Source organism: Palaemon carinicauda, chromosome 40 (assembly GCF_036898095.1).
Source record: "Palaemon carinicauda isolate YSFRI2023 chromosome 40, ASM3689809v2, whole genome shotgun sequence".
NCBI classification, from domain to species: domain Eukaryota; kingdom Metazoa; phylum Arthropoda; class Malacostraca; order Decapoda; family Palaemonidae; genus Palaemon; species Palaemon carinicauda.
The window spans coordinates 50,177,538-50,194,772 of NC_090764.1; the positions used below are offsets into that span (position 1 = coordinate 50,177,538).

The 17,235-nt window shown below is 41.3% G+C and overlaps 1 protein-coding gene across 1 annotated transcript in view; it reads left to right on the forward strand.

Annotated features, from left to right (window-relative positions):
• The window catches only part of Polr2D (RNA polymerase II subunit D), a 53,118-nt gene that overhangs the window by 14,831 nt on the left and 21,052 nt on the right, over positions 1–17,235 (forward strand). The window contains exon 2 of the mRNA XM_068363912.1: positions 2,528–2,656. Coding sequence (XP_068220013.1) covers positions 2,528–2,656 — 129 coding nt within the window. The remainder of the gene's footprint in view (positions 1–2,527; positions 2,657–17,235) is intronic.

Genomic DNA, 17,235 nt, shown 5'->3' on the forward strand with positions numbered 1-17,235 from the left:
CGTTCAAGATTGTCAACAAGGTACTGCAGAAGTTCGCCTCTCACGAAGGGACAAGGTTGACGTTAGTTGTTCCCCTCTGGCCCGCGAGAGAATGGTTCACCGAGGTACTTCGATGGCTAGTGGACGTTCCCAGAACTCTTCCTCTAAGGGTGGACCTTCTACGTCAGCCACACGTAAAGAAGGTACACCAAGGCCTCCACGCTCTTCATCTGACTGCCTTCAGACTATCGAAAGACTCTCGAGAGCTAGAGGCTTTTCGAAGGAGGCAGCCAGGGCGATTGCTAGAGCAAGGAGGACATCCACCCTTAGAGTCTACCAATCGAAGTGGGAAGTCTTCCGAAACTGGTGCAAGTCAGTATCTGTATCCTCGACCAGTACCTCTGTAACTCAAATAGCTGACTTCCTTTTATACCTGAGGAAAGAACGATCTCTTTCAGCTCCCACTAGATCTTTCCAACAATAAAGATCTACAGGACCTCCTTAAGTCTTTTGAGACCACGAAGGAGCGTCGTTTGGCTACACCTGGTTGGAATTTAGACGTGGTACTAAGATTCTTCATGTCAGAAAGGTTCGAGCCGCTACAATCAGCCTCCCTGAAAGATCTCACCTTAAAGACTCTTTTCCTGGTTTGCTTAGCCACAACTAAAAGAGTCAGTGAGATTCACGCCTTCAGCAGGAACATCGGATTTTCATCTGAAACGGCTACATGTTCTCTACAACTTGGTTTTCTAGCCAAAAACGAGCTACCTTCTCGTCCTTGGCCGAAATCGTTCGATATTCCAAGCCTATCGAATATGGTTGGAAATGAACTAGAAAGAGTCTTATGCCCTGTGAGAGCTCTTAAGTTCTATTTAAGACGAACTAAACCTTTACGAGGACAGTCAGAAGCTTTATGGTGTTCAGTTAAGAAACCATCTTTGCCTATGTCAAAGAATGCTTTATCCTATTTTATCAGACTGTTAATACGAGAAGCTCATTCACATCTGAGTGAGGAAGACCAAGCTTTGCTGAAGGTAAGGACACATGAAGTTAGAGCTGTCGCAACTTCAGTGGCCTTTAAACAAAATAGATCTCTGCGAAGTATAATGGACGCAACCTATTGGAGAAGCAAGTCAGTGTTCGCGTCTTTTTATCTTAAGGATGTCCAGTCTCTTTACGAGGACTGCTACACTCTGGGACCATTCGTAGCAGCGAGTGCAGTAGTGGGTGAGGGCTCAACCACTACAATTCCCTAATTCCATAACCTTTTTAATCTTTCTCTTGAAATGTTTTTATTGTTGTTTTTGGGTTGTCCGGAAGGCTAAGAAGCCTTTCGCATCCTGGTTGATTTGGCGGGTGGTCAAATTCTTTTCTTGAGAAGCGCCTAGATTAGAGGTTTTGATGAGGTCCTGTTGTATGGGTTGCAACCCTTCATACTTCAGATCCTAGGGGTCGCTCAGCATCCTAAGAGGATCGCGAGGCTCCGTAAGGAAGACGTACTTAAAAAGGCAGAGTAATTGTTCAAGTCGACTTCCTTACCAGGTACCTATTTATTTTGTTTTTGTTATTTTGATAACTTCTAAAATGAAATAAAAAATTCTTAGCTCATAATGATGTAAACATATATTGCTGGTCTCTACCCACCCCCCTGGGTGTGAATCAGCTATTATAATCACCGGCTAAGTTAAATATTGAAAAATGTTATTTTGATAATAAAATAAATTTTTGAATATACTTACCCGGTGATTATAAATTAAAGGACCCTCCCTTCCTCCCCAATAGAGACGCAGTGGACCGAGGAGAAAATTGAGTTCTTTGTTTACAATGAGTACTGGGTATCTGGACGACAGATGGCGCTGTTGAAGTACACCCCCTACCTGTGTAGCGATCGCTGGCGAATTTTTTCCGTAGAGTTTTCTGTCGAGCAACAGAGTTGCAGCTATTATAATCACCGGGTAAGTATATTCAAAAATTTATTTTATTATCAAAATAACATATTTCTAATTATGTATTATATAAGTGATGGGTTTCTGGTTAACAGAAAGAAAATAAAAATAAAAATCCATTTACCTTTTTCTGACAGTCATATATCTCATCTAGCCCTGCTGACCTTCCATATTTTATTACATACTACACAAGTGAGGCAGTTAACCTATTTTGGAAATGAATGTCTTTTGTAACATTTCAAGACCATGAATGTGGTCTATAAATGAGGGATAGGATCGATGATATTTTTTTTCTTTTTCCTCAGAAAACAGAACATGGGGAAGTGGGAGTGGAAGTAGCCAGTGGGCTTTCTTATTTTTTTTAGCCTTCAATGTCAAGAGTATTTTTTAATCTGCATTTTGGTCTGAACTTTGAGCTGGATTGAATTGGCTTTTAGATAGCAATAAATTGCATCTATGAAACATGAATTGTGAAAAAATTTCTCAACTTGTAATTTCTTAGATTATTATTAGTTTGTTTTGTACTTTTTTTTAATCATTGTAAGCTTCACTTTGGTATCTATATTTTACTTTATATTTTTAATGAAATAGTTGTGCTCTAGAATGTTTATTCAATATCAATTACAGAATTCGAAAAGGCAGAAACTTTGTTGATATCTGAAGTTCACATGCTTCTGGAACATCGTAAACAAACCAATGAAAGTGCAGAGGAAGAACAGGAACTTAACGAGGTAAAGTTGCATTTAAAATAGTTTTTGTAGGAAAATACAATTTATACATTAGTTTACTAAAATATCAATTCTATATATTGTGAATTTTTTTTTGGTCTGATTCTTTATGACAAAACTGTCTCCCAAGATTTTAGGTTTTTGCATGTGTAATTGTGTTGGTATATTTATAGCTAAAAGCTTGGATAGTCTCATCTTGCAGAATCATTATTTAGTTTAAATAATTATGCATTTTTTATTCAATACTGTTAAAATCTGTGGTACATGTATAAAAGACCATTAACTTACAAAGTAAGCTGTCACAGAATAGGCTTCAAGTATATAATTAAAGTGAATAGCTGTATAAATAATAACATAGGAAAATAGAGAAAATGTTGCTTGAATAAAGTTAAAGTCCTCTAGTAATTTGCCGGGGGTCATGGCAATTTTAATACACTGTGGATGTTGAAGCTTTGTAAATGAATGGGACACATTAATTATTGGGACACATGCATTCTATGTATTAACAGAAATTCTTTGGTGAAATAGAATTTATAAAACAACTAATTAGGTTAACTTGAAAATATGATCCAAGTAAAAATTTTTTCCCTAAAAGATGAAGCGATACTATCGACAAGCAGATAAGGAAAAATTAATCCATTAATACTACTGTACAATCACACTACCATTCAAGGGACTTAGATAACAGAGACACCAGCTAATGCTGAAAATTGCTTATAATTTATGCACCCATAATGATAATTCCAGACTCATTTCCTTATATAACTAGAAGAAACTTTTGATTTCAGTAGTATTTTTCATGGTTATACTGTAGCAGGATGCTATAGCCCAGGGGCTCCAACAGGGAAAAATAGTCCTGTGAGGAAAGTATTTAATGAAATAAATGAACTACAAGAGAGGTAATGAACAATTAAAATAAATTATTTTAAGAACTGTAACATTGCTGCTATTATTGAGAAGGCCATGAAGATGAACCACTATTCTTTCTTGAGGAGAGCTGCTGCCCCAAAGATGCCTGCCCCTCAACAGCATCAGAAGAACTTGCCTTTTAGACAGGCTGATCAGCAGAAATGCTTACTCCCTCTTACAGACTTCCAGCAGCTGAGAAGGCAAGACCCTCACCCCATCTTTCGGCGTAGAGGACACTCCTCCGGTCAAAGGAGTCGTGGCTGCCTACAAAGCCATTGGTGCAGTTGGCAGTTCTTCAAGGCTGTTCCCTGGACTATTGAAAGGTCTGCTTTAAGAGTATCGAGTCCCATTTATAGAATGCCAACCCCTTCTGACTCAGACTCTAATGATCTGATTATTTTATTTGAGAGGATCTGCATAAGACCTCCTCCTACAAGAGGAAACGTCCAAGATTTTGGCCAAAGGAGCCGTAGAGGAAGTCTTAGACAACTCTTCAGGCTTCCTCAGCAGTTTCATCTCAGTAAAGAAGCTGATGGGGGCTGGAGACCCATCACTGACTAGTTCTATTTGAATCTTTTTATCTTATAGACAAGGTTCAAAATGGCCATCAGGAAGAACGACTCCCTGCTGACCATAGACCTGAAAGATGTATACTTTCAAGTCCCCATCCTTCCAGAATCAAGGAAGTCCATGAGGTTCCCCTTCAGAGACAGGATCTTCCTCTTCAAGGTGCTATGCTTCGGCAGTTTCACAGCACCTTAGGTATTTACCAAGCTCTTTGCCCTTGTCTCAGCCTGAGCTCATACCATGAGCATCAGGTTTCTGAGGTACAGTATCTGGATGACTGGCTTCTTCTGACAGTCTTGGCTTTGCTTGCAAAGCACTGAGACTTCCTCCTCGATTTCAGCAAGAAGTTGGGGATCCAGCTGAACCTGAAGAAGTCCAGCCATGTCCCTCAACAAAACATCAGATACCTAGGCATGCAAATCGACTTGGCCCAAGCCAGAGCATTTCAATTTGCTGACATTAAGATTCAAGAAAGTGGCAGAATCCTTCCTGGAAAGGGAACTGCTCCAAGCTCGCTCTTGGGAGAAGCTTTAGGGGTGCCTCACCTCCTTTGAGAAACTGGTCCCCTTTGAGAGGGTGTGTCTTTACTCGGTGCAGTGGGCTCTGAAGAGCCAGTACTCAAAAACATCCGTCACCCCCATAACTCTGTTGTCAGTGCTCCAGGAGAGGTAGTGACAGATCTCCAGTGGTTGAGACAGGAGAAACTATTAGCAGGAACTTCCTTACTGGATCCACTTCCGGTATTCCTTCTATCCTCGGATGCTTCATGCCAAGGATGGGGCGCTCACCCGTGAAGGGATCAGATTTTGGGTGTATGGTCTCAGGAAGACAAGGCCTTTCATATCAATTACCTGGAAATGAAAGCTGCATACCAAGCGCTACTCCACTTTTCAGAGACTCTTAAATTTCACCCTATGGTGCTGATTAGCAACAACTCCACAGTAGTGACCATCTCCAAATAAGAAGGCTCAGTCTCCCTCCTTCTATGCCAGCTGTTAGTGGAAATAAATTGTTGGGCACATAACAGTGCTGTATCCCTCTCGGCGAGATTCATTCCCGAGAAGAGGGACGTGATTGCGGACCATCTGAATTGACGAGGGATGACAGTTGGTTCCGAATGGTCTTTGCTTCCTCTAGTGGCAAAGAGTCTGGTGACCTTGCACAGTTCTCTTTACTAGACATGTTCGCCACTCACCTGAATGCCAGGCTTCCAGTGTATTGCTCTCCAGTTCCGGAGTCAGCGATGGAAGATGCCTTTCAGGGTCCATGCAAGGAACTAGGCTTTTACAACCTTCCTTTGCTTTTTCTGATCCGCCATGTACTAAACATTATTTGAGCGTCCTAAGAAGCCAGAGTAACACTAGTAGCCCCAAAGTGGCCGCAGGCAGAGTGGTATTCAGACCTGCTTGATCTTCTCATGGAAAGTACGAGCAAACTTCCAGAATTGCCAAATTTTCTGCGCTACCTGAAAGAAAGTTCCATGAGGCGGTTCACTGCCTGTCTCTTCATAGATGGAGGTTATCCAGCATCTCAAAAAAAAAAAAAAAAAAAAAAAAAAAAAACTGGATACCCCCGAAAATCATCCGCAGCCGAGCCAAGCGGGCAACCTTCTGTGGTTGGTGTTGTTACTCCACTCAAAGTCACTTTTTCCCTGATTGCTGACTTAGTGTTCAGTCATTGCTATTAAAGGTTACCGCTCGGCCTTGAGCCAAGTTTTTAAACTGAAGGGACTTGATCTCTTTTTATTCATGGGAACTATCTACTGTCATTAAAAGTTTTGAACATACTTGCCCTCCCTGGGAACTTAAGTCTCCCTTTAGGAATATGATGAAGATTCTTAGGTCCATGAAAATGGCCCTCATGAACCCTTGCGTAAAGCTCTGGACAGGGATCATATCCTAAAGACTGTTTTCCTCCTTGCCTTAGCCTCAGCCAAGAGAGCAAGAAAATTATATGGTCTATCCTATCTTATGTCGCATTCCAAAGAACTATCCTTTTCTTTTGTTCCCGAGTTTGTGACTAAGACAAAACCAAACTATATCTGACGGACTATAGATTTGAATTTTTCACGATCTCAACTTTCAAAAGAGGTAACTGATGATCTGGACAATCTGTTACTTTGTCCTGTAAGAGCAATCAAAAAATACCTGAAGAAAACAGCCCTCATTAGGCCTAAAATTGCTAACTAATTTGTGAGCACAGGCTGCTTCCAAAAGAAAATATCTAAGAAAGCTATTTCTTTTTGGTTTTGTGAGACCATTATGAGAGCATATATATCCTCGGGAAGCGTCCCCAGGGACCCTCCCTCATCCACATGATGTCTGTGGACTTGCTGCAACCCCAGCATTCCGCAAGAACCACTTAATAGCCGAAGTTCTTAGTGCAGGGTTCTGGAGGAGACAGAACACCTTCACAGACCACTACTTGAAGGATTGTACTCATAGGACTTTGGATACATTCTCCTTAAGTGCTATTGTTGCAGCTCAGCAAATATGCTCATGCAGGATACCTAACCATTTACCATGTTATCAGTTATTCTCTGCATTATGAGGTTTGGAAAAAGGATGAAGTCTGAAAGTACTCACAAAATGTAGCCCTGGAGTTTTCACTTAAATCACACCATAATGCAGGTAAGAATAACAGGTTTTGATTATGAATATTTATTTTTCAATATTAAACTTACCCGATAATCATGTAGCTGTCAACTCCGTTGCCCGACAGAATTCTACGGGAGGGATACGCCAGCTATCACTATACTAGAAGGGGGTGTACTCACAAGCGCCACCTGTGGCCAGGTACTACAGTACTTGTTGTTGACGCCACCTCACTTTTTCCTCTGTCGTGCTTCCGGCAAGACGTTCTTGGATACGCTTATGATTTTGGAGTATTGTTCACGGTTTGGTGAAGTATTTCTCTAAAATTTGCAGCTATTCGCTATACTAGAAACTTCTATATTAGCTTAGTTAGCTTTTGGAATTAATTTAATTATGGTGACGAAGAGAGTATGAACTCTCTTTCACCTTTAAATGACCGACCCTTCCCTTAGACGGAAGTGTTGGTGTCTAAGAGAGTATAGACTCTCTTTCTTAATTTTGCTTAACAAAAGTTATAGATTTATTTTATATCTCTCCGCCTTTTATAGGCCTCTTCGATTAACTTCCTTTTATTATAAAATTATTAAAATTAATTTTTATATATTCGACCTTTCCTAATGGTAGGTGGTCTTTTCTTGTACCGAAGTTAATTAACATTGAGCCCGTCATTTCGGTTTTACCTGTTAACATATTATGCTATTTTAATGTTTTTGAAAGAATTTCTTTGATAGTCTCGTACTGTTTTCAAAGTTGAACTAACGTTTTGTTTTGTCTCTGCAGTTGTTGACGTTTCAGAACGTTCAACTTGCGCTCTATCGTTACGATAGAGAGAGAATTTTCACGGTGTCACGTTGCAGTAAGAGTAACCGTGTCTAGCGTTTTGTTCATTCTTTCTTAACTTAATGGTTTTAATTCTACAAAGGAACTTTTCATTTTGGGAAATATTTTCCTTTAACAATAATATGTGTTAACGATATATATGATTGGGCTCTTCTCTCAGGTTCTAAGTCAAGAGAGAGAGAGAGAGAGAGAGAGATAGAGACGGAGGGAGAAAGAGGAGGATAAACGTTTCGTTCAAGCGAGTAACGTTGTTATCGTTTTTGCTCTTCTCCCTAGTCTCTTTAGGGGAAGAAGGTAAACGTTTCTAGAGTTTTTCTTGTTCTCAAGCTTTATGCGGTGAGAGATTTTAAACGTAGTTTATTTGATCTAGTGTTTAGTCTCTTTCCAGCCACTGAATTATTTATCTTTCATTAGATTTTTCTGTTACATTGTAATTCTGTTTTCGCAATTACTAACTTTTGAGAAAGGATAGAATTGCGTGTTTCAGGTACAAACCACTTGAAGTTTCGAGTTCAGTGAAATAAGTGCAAACAGAAATTCAAAAGTGATAAGTGATTAGCGCAAAGTGTGTCAGTGTTGTGCGTGAGGGTACTTCTGTGCGTGCCAGTCGTCCTCCCAGTCCGGGACCTCTTGCAAGCTCCCAAGCCCAGGGGAGAAGCAATGTCGAAGGGCAAAAGGGTTCGGCAGGCCTTGATCGGCGCACAGAAGTATCCTCGGTGGTTGCGGGCGTGTCTTAAGAGACCGTCACTCCCACCCGCAGACGATTGAGCCCTTATTTTGCTCGTCTGCAGAAGAAATTTCGGGGAGAAAACGCTGGTCTCAGGTCTCAAGACCTCTTAAACGTAAAGTCCAGACCTATGCCAGACGTACGAAGTTAGAGTTCAACAACCCGGATGCAGTCATTGGGTTAGCTCTGACTCTCCTCAGTCTCAGGTGACTGCACACCTCCTAAGAGAGGTAAGGCGATGCCACAACAGACCTTATCGTCTGTTGATCCCAAGACGACTTTGCTGCAGTCCATGCAGTCGCAGCTTGGGGTCTTAATGCGTGAGTTTCAGGCTGAGAAGGTTACACCTCCTCCTGCGAACGCTCCGCCTCTCCGCAGTCCAGTCTGCCAGGCGTACGAAGTTGAGGTTCCTCAGGCTACCTTACCGCGTTCTGAGTTGCCAGTTACCAGCGGTGTGCAGCAACCTCCGCCTCCTCCTGCGAGAGCTCCGCCTCACCGCAGTCCAGTCTGCCAGGCGTACGAAGTTGAGGTTCCTCAGGCTACCTTACCGCGTTCTGAGTTGCCAGTTACCAGCGTTGTGCAGCAACCTTAACCTTCCTTAAGGCAACCTCAGCAATGGGAGCAGGAGTCTTATGCCTTACTTCCTCCACTTCCGCTTGCGGTTCCACCAGCGAGGCAACAATCTCTTGAGGTACGACAACCTCTTCCATCAATGAGGCAGCCACCTCAGCACTCGCTGCAGCTTAGGCTAGCTCCTCAGGAACCTCAACTCGCGAGACAAGAACTGCGTTCTGCGCAGCCGCTATCTCAACTCTCGCAGCTCACACCTCAGGAACCTTAACTCGTTCCTCAGGAACCTGCTACTGCGCATCCGCAACCCTTACAGCAAGCGCAACTCTTGAGGCAGCAACCTCATGCTATGAGTCAGCCACCTCAACGCATGCATCTGCCACTTTCTCCTCAACTTGAGAAATAACAAATGACAATAATAACACCTCATTACTTTCATAACTTGCATTTGTAATCATATACATGTATGCCTACACAAACATTATGATAATGGAGGTTATTTGTCTTACTTATATAAAAATATATATGTATTCCTTGCAATATATTTTTAACAATATCGCAAAATACTGTATGGCAAAAATATCTTCAAAACAAAAATGAATCATGAGTTATGAATGCAAGGTAAATATTATGTTGATATTAAAACCCCATGCAAGCATGCATGAAGCACTCTAGCACTGGTCATGGAATTTCTGAGAAATGTTAAACGCCATGCAACACGCTCTGCTTACCTTACAGCATGCTCTACATACAGCATGCTCTGCATACAGCATGCTCTGCATACAGCATGCTCTGCATACAACATGCTCTGCATACAGCATGCTCTGCATTCAGCATGCTCTGCATACAACATGCTCTACATTCAGCATGCTCTGCATACAACATGCTCTGCATACAGCATGCTCTGCATTCAGCATGCTCTGCATACAACATGCTCTGCATACAGCATGCTCTGCATACAACATGCTCTACATACAGCATGCTCTGCATACAGCATGCTCTGCATACCTTACCGCATGCTTCTCAGTCATACATCTTTGGTTGTTGCCAACTCACTAGACTGTCAAGCAGTTTCATAATGTTGCCTTCTAGTCTGCTGCTTTTGCACCATTGAAACCCTCACTGAGAGAACTTAACTTTTCTCGGATATGGTCCCTGTAGATGAGAAAGTGCTTTTCTCCCTCCTTCTGATATTCCCTTGAGGACTCTGTCATTTGGAGAGGAGCCTTTAGCTGCGTAGCCTCCTATGGACTTTTATTTAAGCATAACATGCTTCCAGGGAAGGTAATGGTTCCACTTCAGTCACTAACCCCGTCTGTTACCACACCTGCTCCCATAGACCTTGAGCTGTGTTGCAAGACATGCAGTCCAAGCTTAGTCCTTGTTAAAGGATTTTTTGTTTACGGAGTCAGTGTGTCACTGGGAAGACGTTCAACAACCAGCAGAAGTGACTTGTTGTGACACAGTGCGGCAACCTCAGCAACCCGATAAGGAGTTGTCTGTACGACCCAGACAGTCTAGACAGCTTCGGGTTGTCACTGTACTTCCTCGCTTCCCCATGGTTGACAGTTCACAGACTGTGCAGCAGTACCATGATCTTGTGTCCGGCTCCGTCAGACGACTGGCTTTTAAGAGCTCCCACAAGTCGTCGCTGTCTGGAGATTCTCAGATGGACTATGGATCTGACCAAGGAACTGGGCCTCCTGGTCAATTTTGAGGAGTCTCAGCTCATCCCATCCCAGACCATTGTCTCCCTGGGTATGGATCTTCAGAGTCGAGCTTTTCGGGCTTTTCCGTCGGCCCCAAGGATCTTCCAAGCCCTAGAATGCATCCAGAGCATGCTGAGAAGGAACCGATGCTCAGTCAGGTAGTGGATGAGTCTAACAGGGACACTTTCATCGCTGGCCCTGTTCATCGTGTTAGGGAGAATCCACCTCCCCCCCTTCAGTATCATCTAGCTGCTCACTGGATAAAGGACATGACGCTAGAGACGGTCTCAGTTCCTGTTTCCGAAGAGAGGAGGTCTTCTCTCGCGTGGTGTAAGAACAGCTTTCTTCTCAAGGAAGTCTACCTTTGGCTGTTCAGAAACCCGACCGCCGTCTCCTCTCGGACACATCAGACACGGGCTGGGGTGCGACTTTGGACGGACAGGAATGATCGAGAACATGGAATCAGGAGCAAAGGACACTTCACATCAATTGCAGGAGTTGTTGGCGGTTCTTCTGGCCTTGATAAACTTCAAGTCCCTCCAGCTTAACAAAGTGGTGGAGGTGGACTCTGACAACACCACAGCCCTGGCTTACACCTTCAAGCAGGGAGGGACTCTTTCGTGAAGTTGTTCTAGATCGCAAGGGACCTCCTCATCTGGTCTTAAGATCGAAAGCTCACGCTGGTAACGAGGTTCATTCAGGGCGGTATGAATGTCATGGCAGATCACCTCAGCCGGAAGGGTCAGGTCATCCCCACAGAGTGGACCCTTCACAAGAATGTTTGCAGCAGACTTTGGGCCCTGTGGGGTCAGCCAACCATAGATCTGTTCGCTACCTCGATAACCTAGAGACTCCTATTGTATTGTTCTCCGATTCCAGACCCAGCAGCAGTTCACGTGGATGCTTTTCTGCTGGATTGGTTCCATCTCGACCTGTATGCATTCCCGCCGTTCAAGATTGTCAACAGGGTACTTCAGAAGTTCTCCTCTCGCAAAGGGACACGGCTGACGTTGGTTGGCTCCCCTCTGGCCCGCGAGAGAATGGTTCTTAGAGGTACTGCAATGGCTGGTCGACATTCCCAGGACTCTTCCTCTAGGAGTGAACCTTCTACGTCTACCTCACGTAAAGAAGGTACACCCGAACCTCCACGCTCTTCGTCTGACTGCCTTCAGACTTTCGAAAGACTCTGAAGAGCTAGGGGCTTTTCGAAGGAGGCAGCCAGAGCGATTGCCAAAGCAAGGAGAACATCCACTCTCAGAATCTATCAGTCTCTAGGGGAAGTCTTCCGTAGCTGGTACAAGACCAATGCAGTTTCCTCAACCAGTACCACTGTAACCCAGATTGCTGACTTCCTGTTATATCTAAGGAAAGTAAGATCCCTTTCAGCTCCTACGATCAAGGGTTACAGAAGTATGTTGGCAGCGGTTTTCCGCCACAGAGGCTTGGATCTTTCCACCAACAAAGATCTACAGGATCTCCCTAGGTCTTTTGAGACTTCAAAGGAACGTCGGTTGTCCACTCCAGGCTGGAATCTAGACGTGGTCCTAAGGTTCCTTATGTCATCAAGATTTGAACCTCTCCAATCAGCCTCTTTTTAGGACCTCACATTAAAAACTCTTTTCCTCGTGTGCTTGACAACAGCTAAAAGAGTAAGTGAGATCCACGCCTTCAGCAGGATCATTGTTTTCACATCTGAAACGGCTACATGTTCCTTGCAGCTCGGTTTTTGCTAAACGAGCTTCCTTCACGTCCTTGGCCTAAGTCGTTCGAGATCCCAAGCCTGTCCAACTTGGTGGGGAATGAACTGGAGAGAGTACTTTGCCCAGTTAGAGCTCTTAGGTACTATCTAAAAAGGTCTTAACCTTTACAAGGACAATCAGAAGCCTTATAGTGTGCTATCAAGAAACCTTCTTTTCCAAGTTCTAAGAACTCAGTTTCTTACTATTCAGGCTTCTGATTAGAGAAACACATTCTCATCTGAAGGAAGAAGACCTTGCTTTGCTGAAGGTAAGGACACATGAAGTGGGAGCTGTGGCTACTTCAGTGGCCTTCAAACAGAGCCATTCTCTGCAGAGTGTTATGGATGCAACCTATTGGAGAAGCAAGTCAGTGTTCGCATCATTCTATCTCAAAGATGTCCAGTCTCTTTACGAGTACTGCTACACCCTGGGACCATTCGTAGCAACGAATGCAGTAGTAGGCGAGGGCTCAGCCACTACATTCCCATAATCCCATAACCTTTTAACCTTTCTCTTGAATACTTTTTATGGGTTGTACGGTCGGCTAAGAAGCCTTCCACATCCTTGTTGATTTGGCGGGTGGTCAATTCTTTCTTGAGAAGCGCCGAGGTTAAAGGTTGTGATGAGGTCCTTTAGTATGGGTTGCAGCCCTGTATACTTTAGCACCTTTGAGTTGATTCAGCCTTCCAAGAGGAACGCTGCGCTCAGTAAGGAAGACGATCTTATTAAAGGCAGAGTAACGGTTCAAGTCGACTTCCTTACCAGGTACTTATTATTTCATTGTTATTGTGGATAACTGATTATATGAAATACGGGATACTTAGCTATCCTTTAGTCTTGTACACTGGTTTTTCACCCACCCCCCTGGGTGTGAATCAGCTACATGATTATCGGGTAAGTTTAATATTGAAAAATGTTATTTTCATTAGTAAAATAAATTTTTGAATATACTTACCCGATAATCATGATTTAATTGACCCACCCTTCCTCCCCATAGAGAACCAGTGGACCGAGGAAAAAGTGAGGTGGCGTCAACAACAAGTACTGTAGTACCTGGCCACAGGTGGCGCTTGTGAGTACACCCCCTTCTAGTATAGTGATAGCTGGCGTATCCCTCCCGTAGAATTCTGTCGGGCAACGGAGTTGACAGCTACATGATTATCGGGTAAGTATATTCAAAAATTTATTTTACTAATGAAAATAACATTTCTCATATTTTTTATGCCTGATATTGGTATAGCTTCACCTCTACCTTGGTCTGAACTTGAAGGGTACTGGTACTACAACCCGGCCTCATCACGAGCAAGTTGGACTAGCTTCACCTACTTTCTTTTTGACTTTTGCATAAAGTCTTTTTTTTTTTTTTTTACTATTGTAATTGTCTTAGAGCTAATGACTTCTTAACGAAGATTTCCTCCTACCTTAGGAATACTCCCATTTAAATGACTCAAAGTTTGTATCAACGTATGAATAAACTATAAATTTAAAAAATTATTTTTTTTTTTTTTTTTGCAAAGGTCCTGCCTTAACCACCCCACAATTTTTGACCAGGATAGAATGGAGCTTGCATCACAGCAGTATGTAACACTGCCCTGTAGTGGAATTGTTAAGTAACATACCGGTATTATAATTACAATTGAACTGTTTTCTCTTTTATCTGATCATAGAAAATTTTCTTAGAAGTAACCCATTAAATGACTCACTAAAAGCTATGAAAAATATTTATATATTTTTTTGATTTGTAATGTTCACAGAATTTCTATATTTTTAGTTTTGGTTCATCTTGGGGAGCAGATCATGAAATTTTAAAATTGCATAAAGCTTTTTATTTCATGTAAACTATCTTATTGACATGAAATTTTTTCTTCAGTGAGCCCGAACAAGAGAAAGATATTTAATCATTCACCATGTTGGGGTTAAATTGGCTACTATTGTTTTAGGTCATCTCCCATCTATAGTCTGAGAGTTGCTTCTGAGCTTAAATTACCAGTCTTTTTATTATTAGATACTGGTTTAGGGTATAGAGGCTTCCATACTCACTTTTTTCAAACTGCCAGCTGAGAGAATATCTTTTCTTACAATGAGGCTCACTCTACATTTACAAAGCCTTATGGGTCTAGAGTGAAGTGTCTGTTAGATCATTTGAATCTTTCAGGAGTGGGGTGTTGACCTTAAAGATGCCAGTCGACCTCCCCTGGAAACTTCCAGAGATATCATTTGTCTGTGCTTCTCTTGTTTTATAAAGATCATTATAAAAGATTTTTTTTTCTGGAACATGCCCAAAAACATTGAGATTAATTTTATATTTTACAAACAGCTCCAAATCTAGAGCTCGTGTTGGATTTATAGAGCATAATAATTCTTTTAATTGCAGAAGTCCACTCCTTTTAGCATCATCTGTCTATACAGCAGAATTTTGTGGTTTTCTGTTATTGAAAAAAGTAATAATAAAGAAGTGAAATTTTATCATTTTTAGTGGATCAAAGTGTCTTACACAAATTAACAGTGTTCGATTTAACAAATCCATTGATTTTAGAAATTAAAATGGTTATGTTTTTTTAAATAGAGGTTCAGAAGTTAATTTTAAGGGGTTTCAGCTTGTATAAGTGCACCAGCTCATGTAGAATTATTTCCAAAGATATTCACTCATTTTCATAAACCTCCTTTGTGTTCCTATTGCTTTTTTTCCCAGAAGCTTGGTTTATCAACATTTACCCCTAGAATATAAAAAGTAAATTCCCATTTCTTTCCCTTCAATACACACATGCCTCTAGTAAAGTAATGAGACACAATAGCAGTTTATTGGCAGGAAGTGAAAAGCCAAAGTCTTTGTTATTTCAGATTCTCTGTCGACATCGTTATAATGCAAGGTACCCCTCTTCCAGGTTGTGATAAGTTTTATTACATTTAAGTTGTCTACGTCTGGAGTTTTTTTTTAAATAACAACACAGGGATAGTACTGTGATTTAAATTACTGTACTGTTTTGAAGAGTGTGATTGCCTTACTGAGCCTCACAAGGAAAGTGTGTTCCAAGTTCATGTGCTAATGAAACTTACCTTTAGTTCAGGGGGAAATCAAGAGAATGCTTTATGTTTATGGTTGGAATGATGATGATTACGACATGTGAGCACAGGTCTCTAATACACACTTAACCAGCTAAGTTTTAATACTGATGGGTTTCAAAGCTCTTAGTTTACTCAGCTTCCCCTGTTTAATCTCAGAAGGCGAGCATGTCTTTGCTTGTAGCCAAGTGGCAATTCTGATCTTACCTGACCAATTGCTAGTCCTAACCTTATTTCCTTGGTTGCATGTACAGTAGGATAATAGTACTCTATTCAGTAAGGGTTCTGAATGTTCACTGTGCATTACAGCCAAGATCCTCTAGCAGAGCTTCGACTTCTTTAATTATTTTAAATTCTTCTGCTGCTAAACCCTTCCTAGTTACTATTTTAGACAACTAGATTCTGAGGCAGATATGAAAAAAGTATTTGTAGGGGAAACAGGAATAGTAGGAAGAACCAGTGGATGTGGTATGTTTAAACGAGAAGTGGTTTGACAGAGAGGTGCAAGAGTCAATTGAAAGAAAAACAAAGGCATTTAAAGACTGGAAAGTAAGTCATGCACAGGGTACAGTGGAATGGTACAGAGAAGAGGAAAAAGATTTGCATAGGAAAGTAGGTATAGCTATAAGAATTGTGGTAGAGCATTGAATTAAAATCTAGGAACAAGAGAAGGATAAAAGGATATCTAAGTTTTCAATATTTAACTTAGCCGGTGATTATAATAGCTGCAACTTTGTTGCTCGACAGAAAACTCTAAGGTAAAATTCGCCAGCGATCGCTACACAGGTTGCGGGTGTGCCCAACAGCGCCATCTGTCGTCCAGATACCCAGTACTCAATGTAAACAAAGAACTCAATTTTCTCTCTGTCGTGCTCCCGACAAGACGTGCTTATTCGCTGTTGCTAAACTGGATTTGTTTTCACAACTAATTGGTGAAGTACACTATTCTAGTTTTGAGCTTTCGCTATGCAGGTGTTTTATCTTCATCTTAAATCTTGAACTCGTTTTGGATAGATTTAATTATGGTGACAAAGAGAGTATGGACTTTCTTTCACTTTTAAATGGCCGACCCTTCCCTTAGCGGAAGTGTGTTTAGGCTTTTAGTAATTATATCACGTTATAGATTTTCCTCTATATTTTATATCTCTCCGCCTTTATTAGGCCTCTTCGATTAACTTTCCATTTATTATAAACATATAAAAATAATTTTAATGTTTTGTTTATATAGACCTTTCCTGAGAGTAGGCGGTCCTAACTTGGAAACCGAAGTTAATCAACGTTGAGCCCTTTATATCGTAATTAGCTTTTAAAGAGCTAAGGATTTAAAACTTTTTAAATGTAATATTTTATGAAAGAATTTCTTTGATAGTCTTCGTACTGTTTTCAAAGATGAACTAACGTTTAGTTTATTTATGCTACGCAGTTGTTGACGTTCAGGACGTTCAACATGCGCTCTATCGTTACGATAGAGAGAGAGTGTATCACGGTTTCACTTTGCAGTAAGAGTAAATCGATTCTGACGTTTTGTTCATTCTTTCTTAGCTTAAATGTTTTAAATTCTATTTTAAAGGAACTTTTTATTTGAAAAACCTTTCAGTTTTTTTTTTTTTTTTATCTTTAAATATGTTTTCTGTTTTTTGCTGGTATTAATGAGCTTGCATTATACGACTGATTTCGCAATTACTACCTTTTAATGAAGGGTAGAATTGCGTGTTTCAGGTAGAAATCAGTAAAAATTTCAGTGAAATAAGTGCAAAACAGAAAATCGAAGTGATAAAGTGATATGCGCAAAGTGTTACAGTGTTGCGTCCGAGGGTTCGTCTGTTCGTGCCTGTCGTTCACCTAGTCCGGGACCTCTTACATG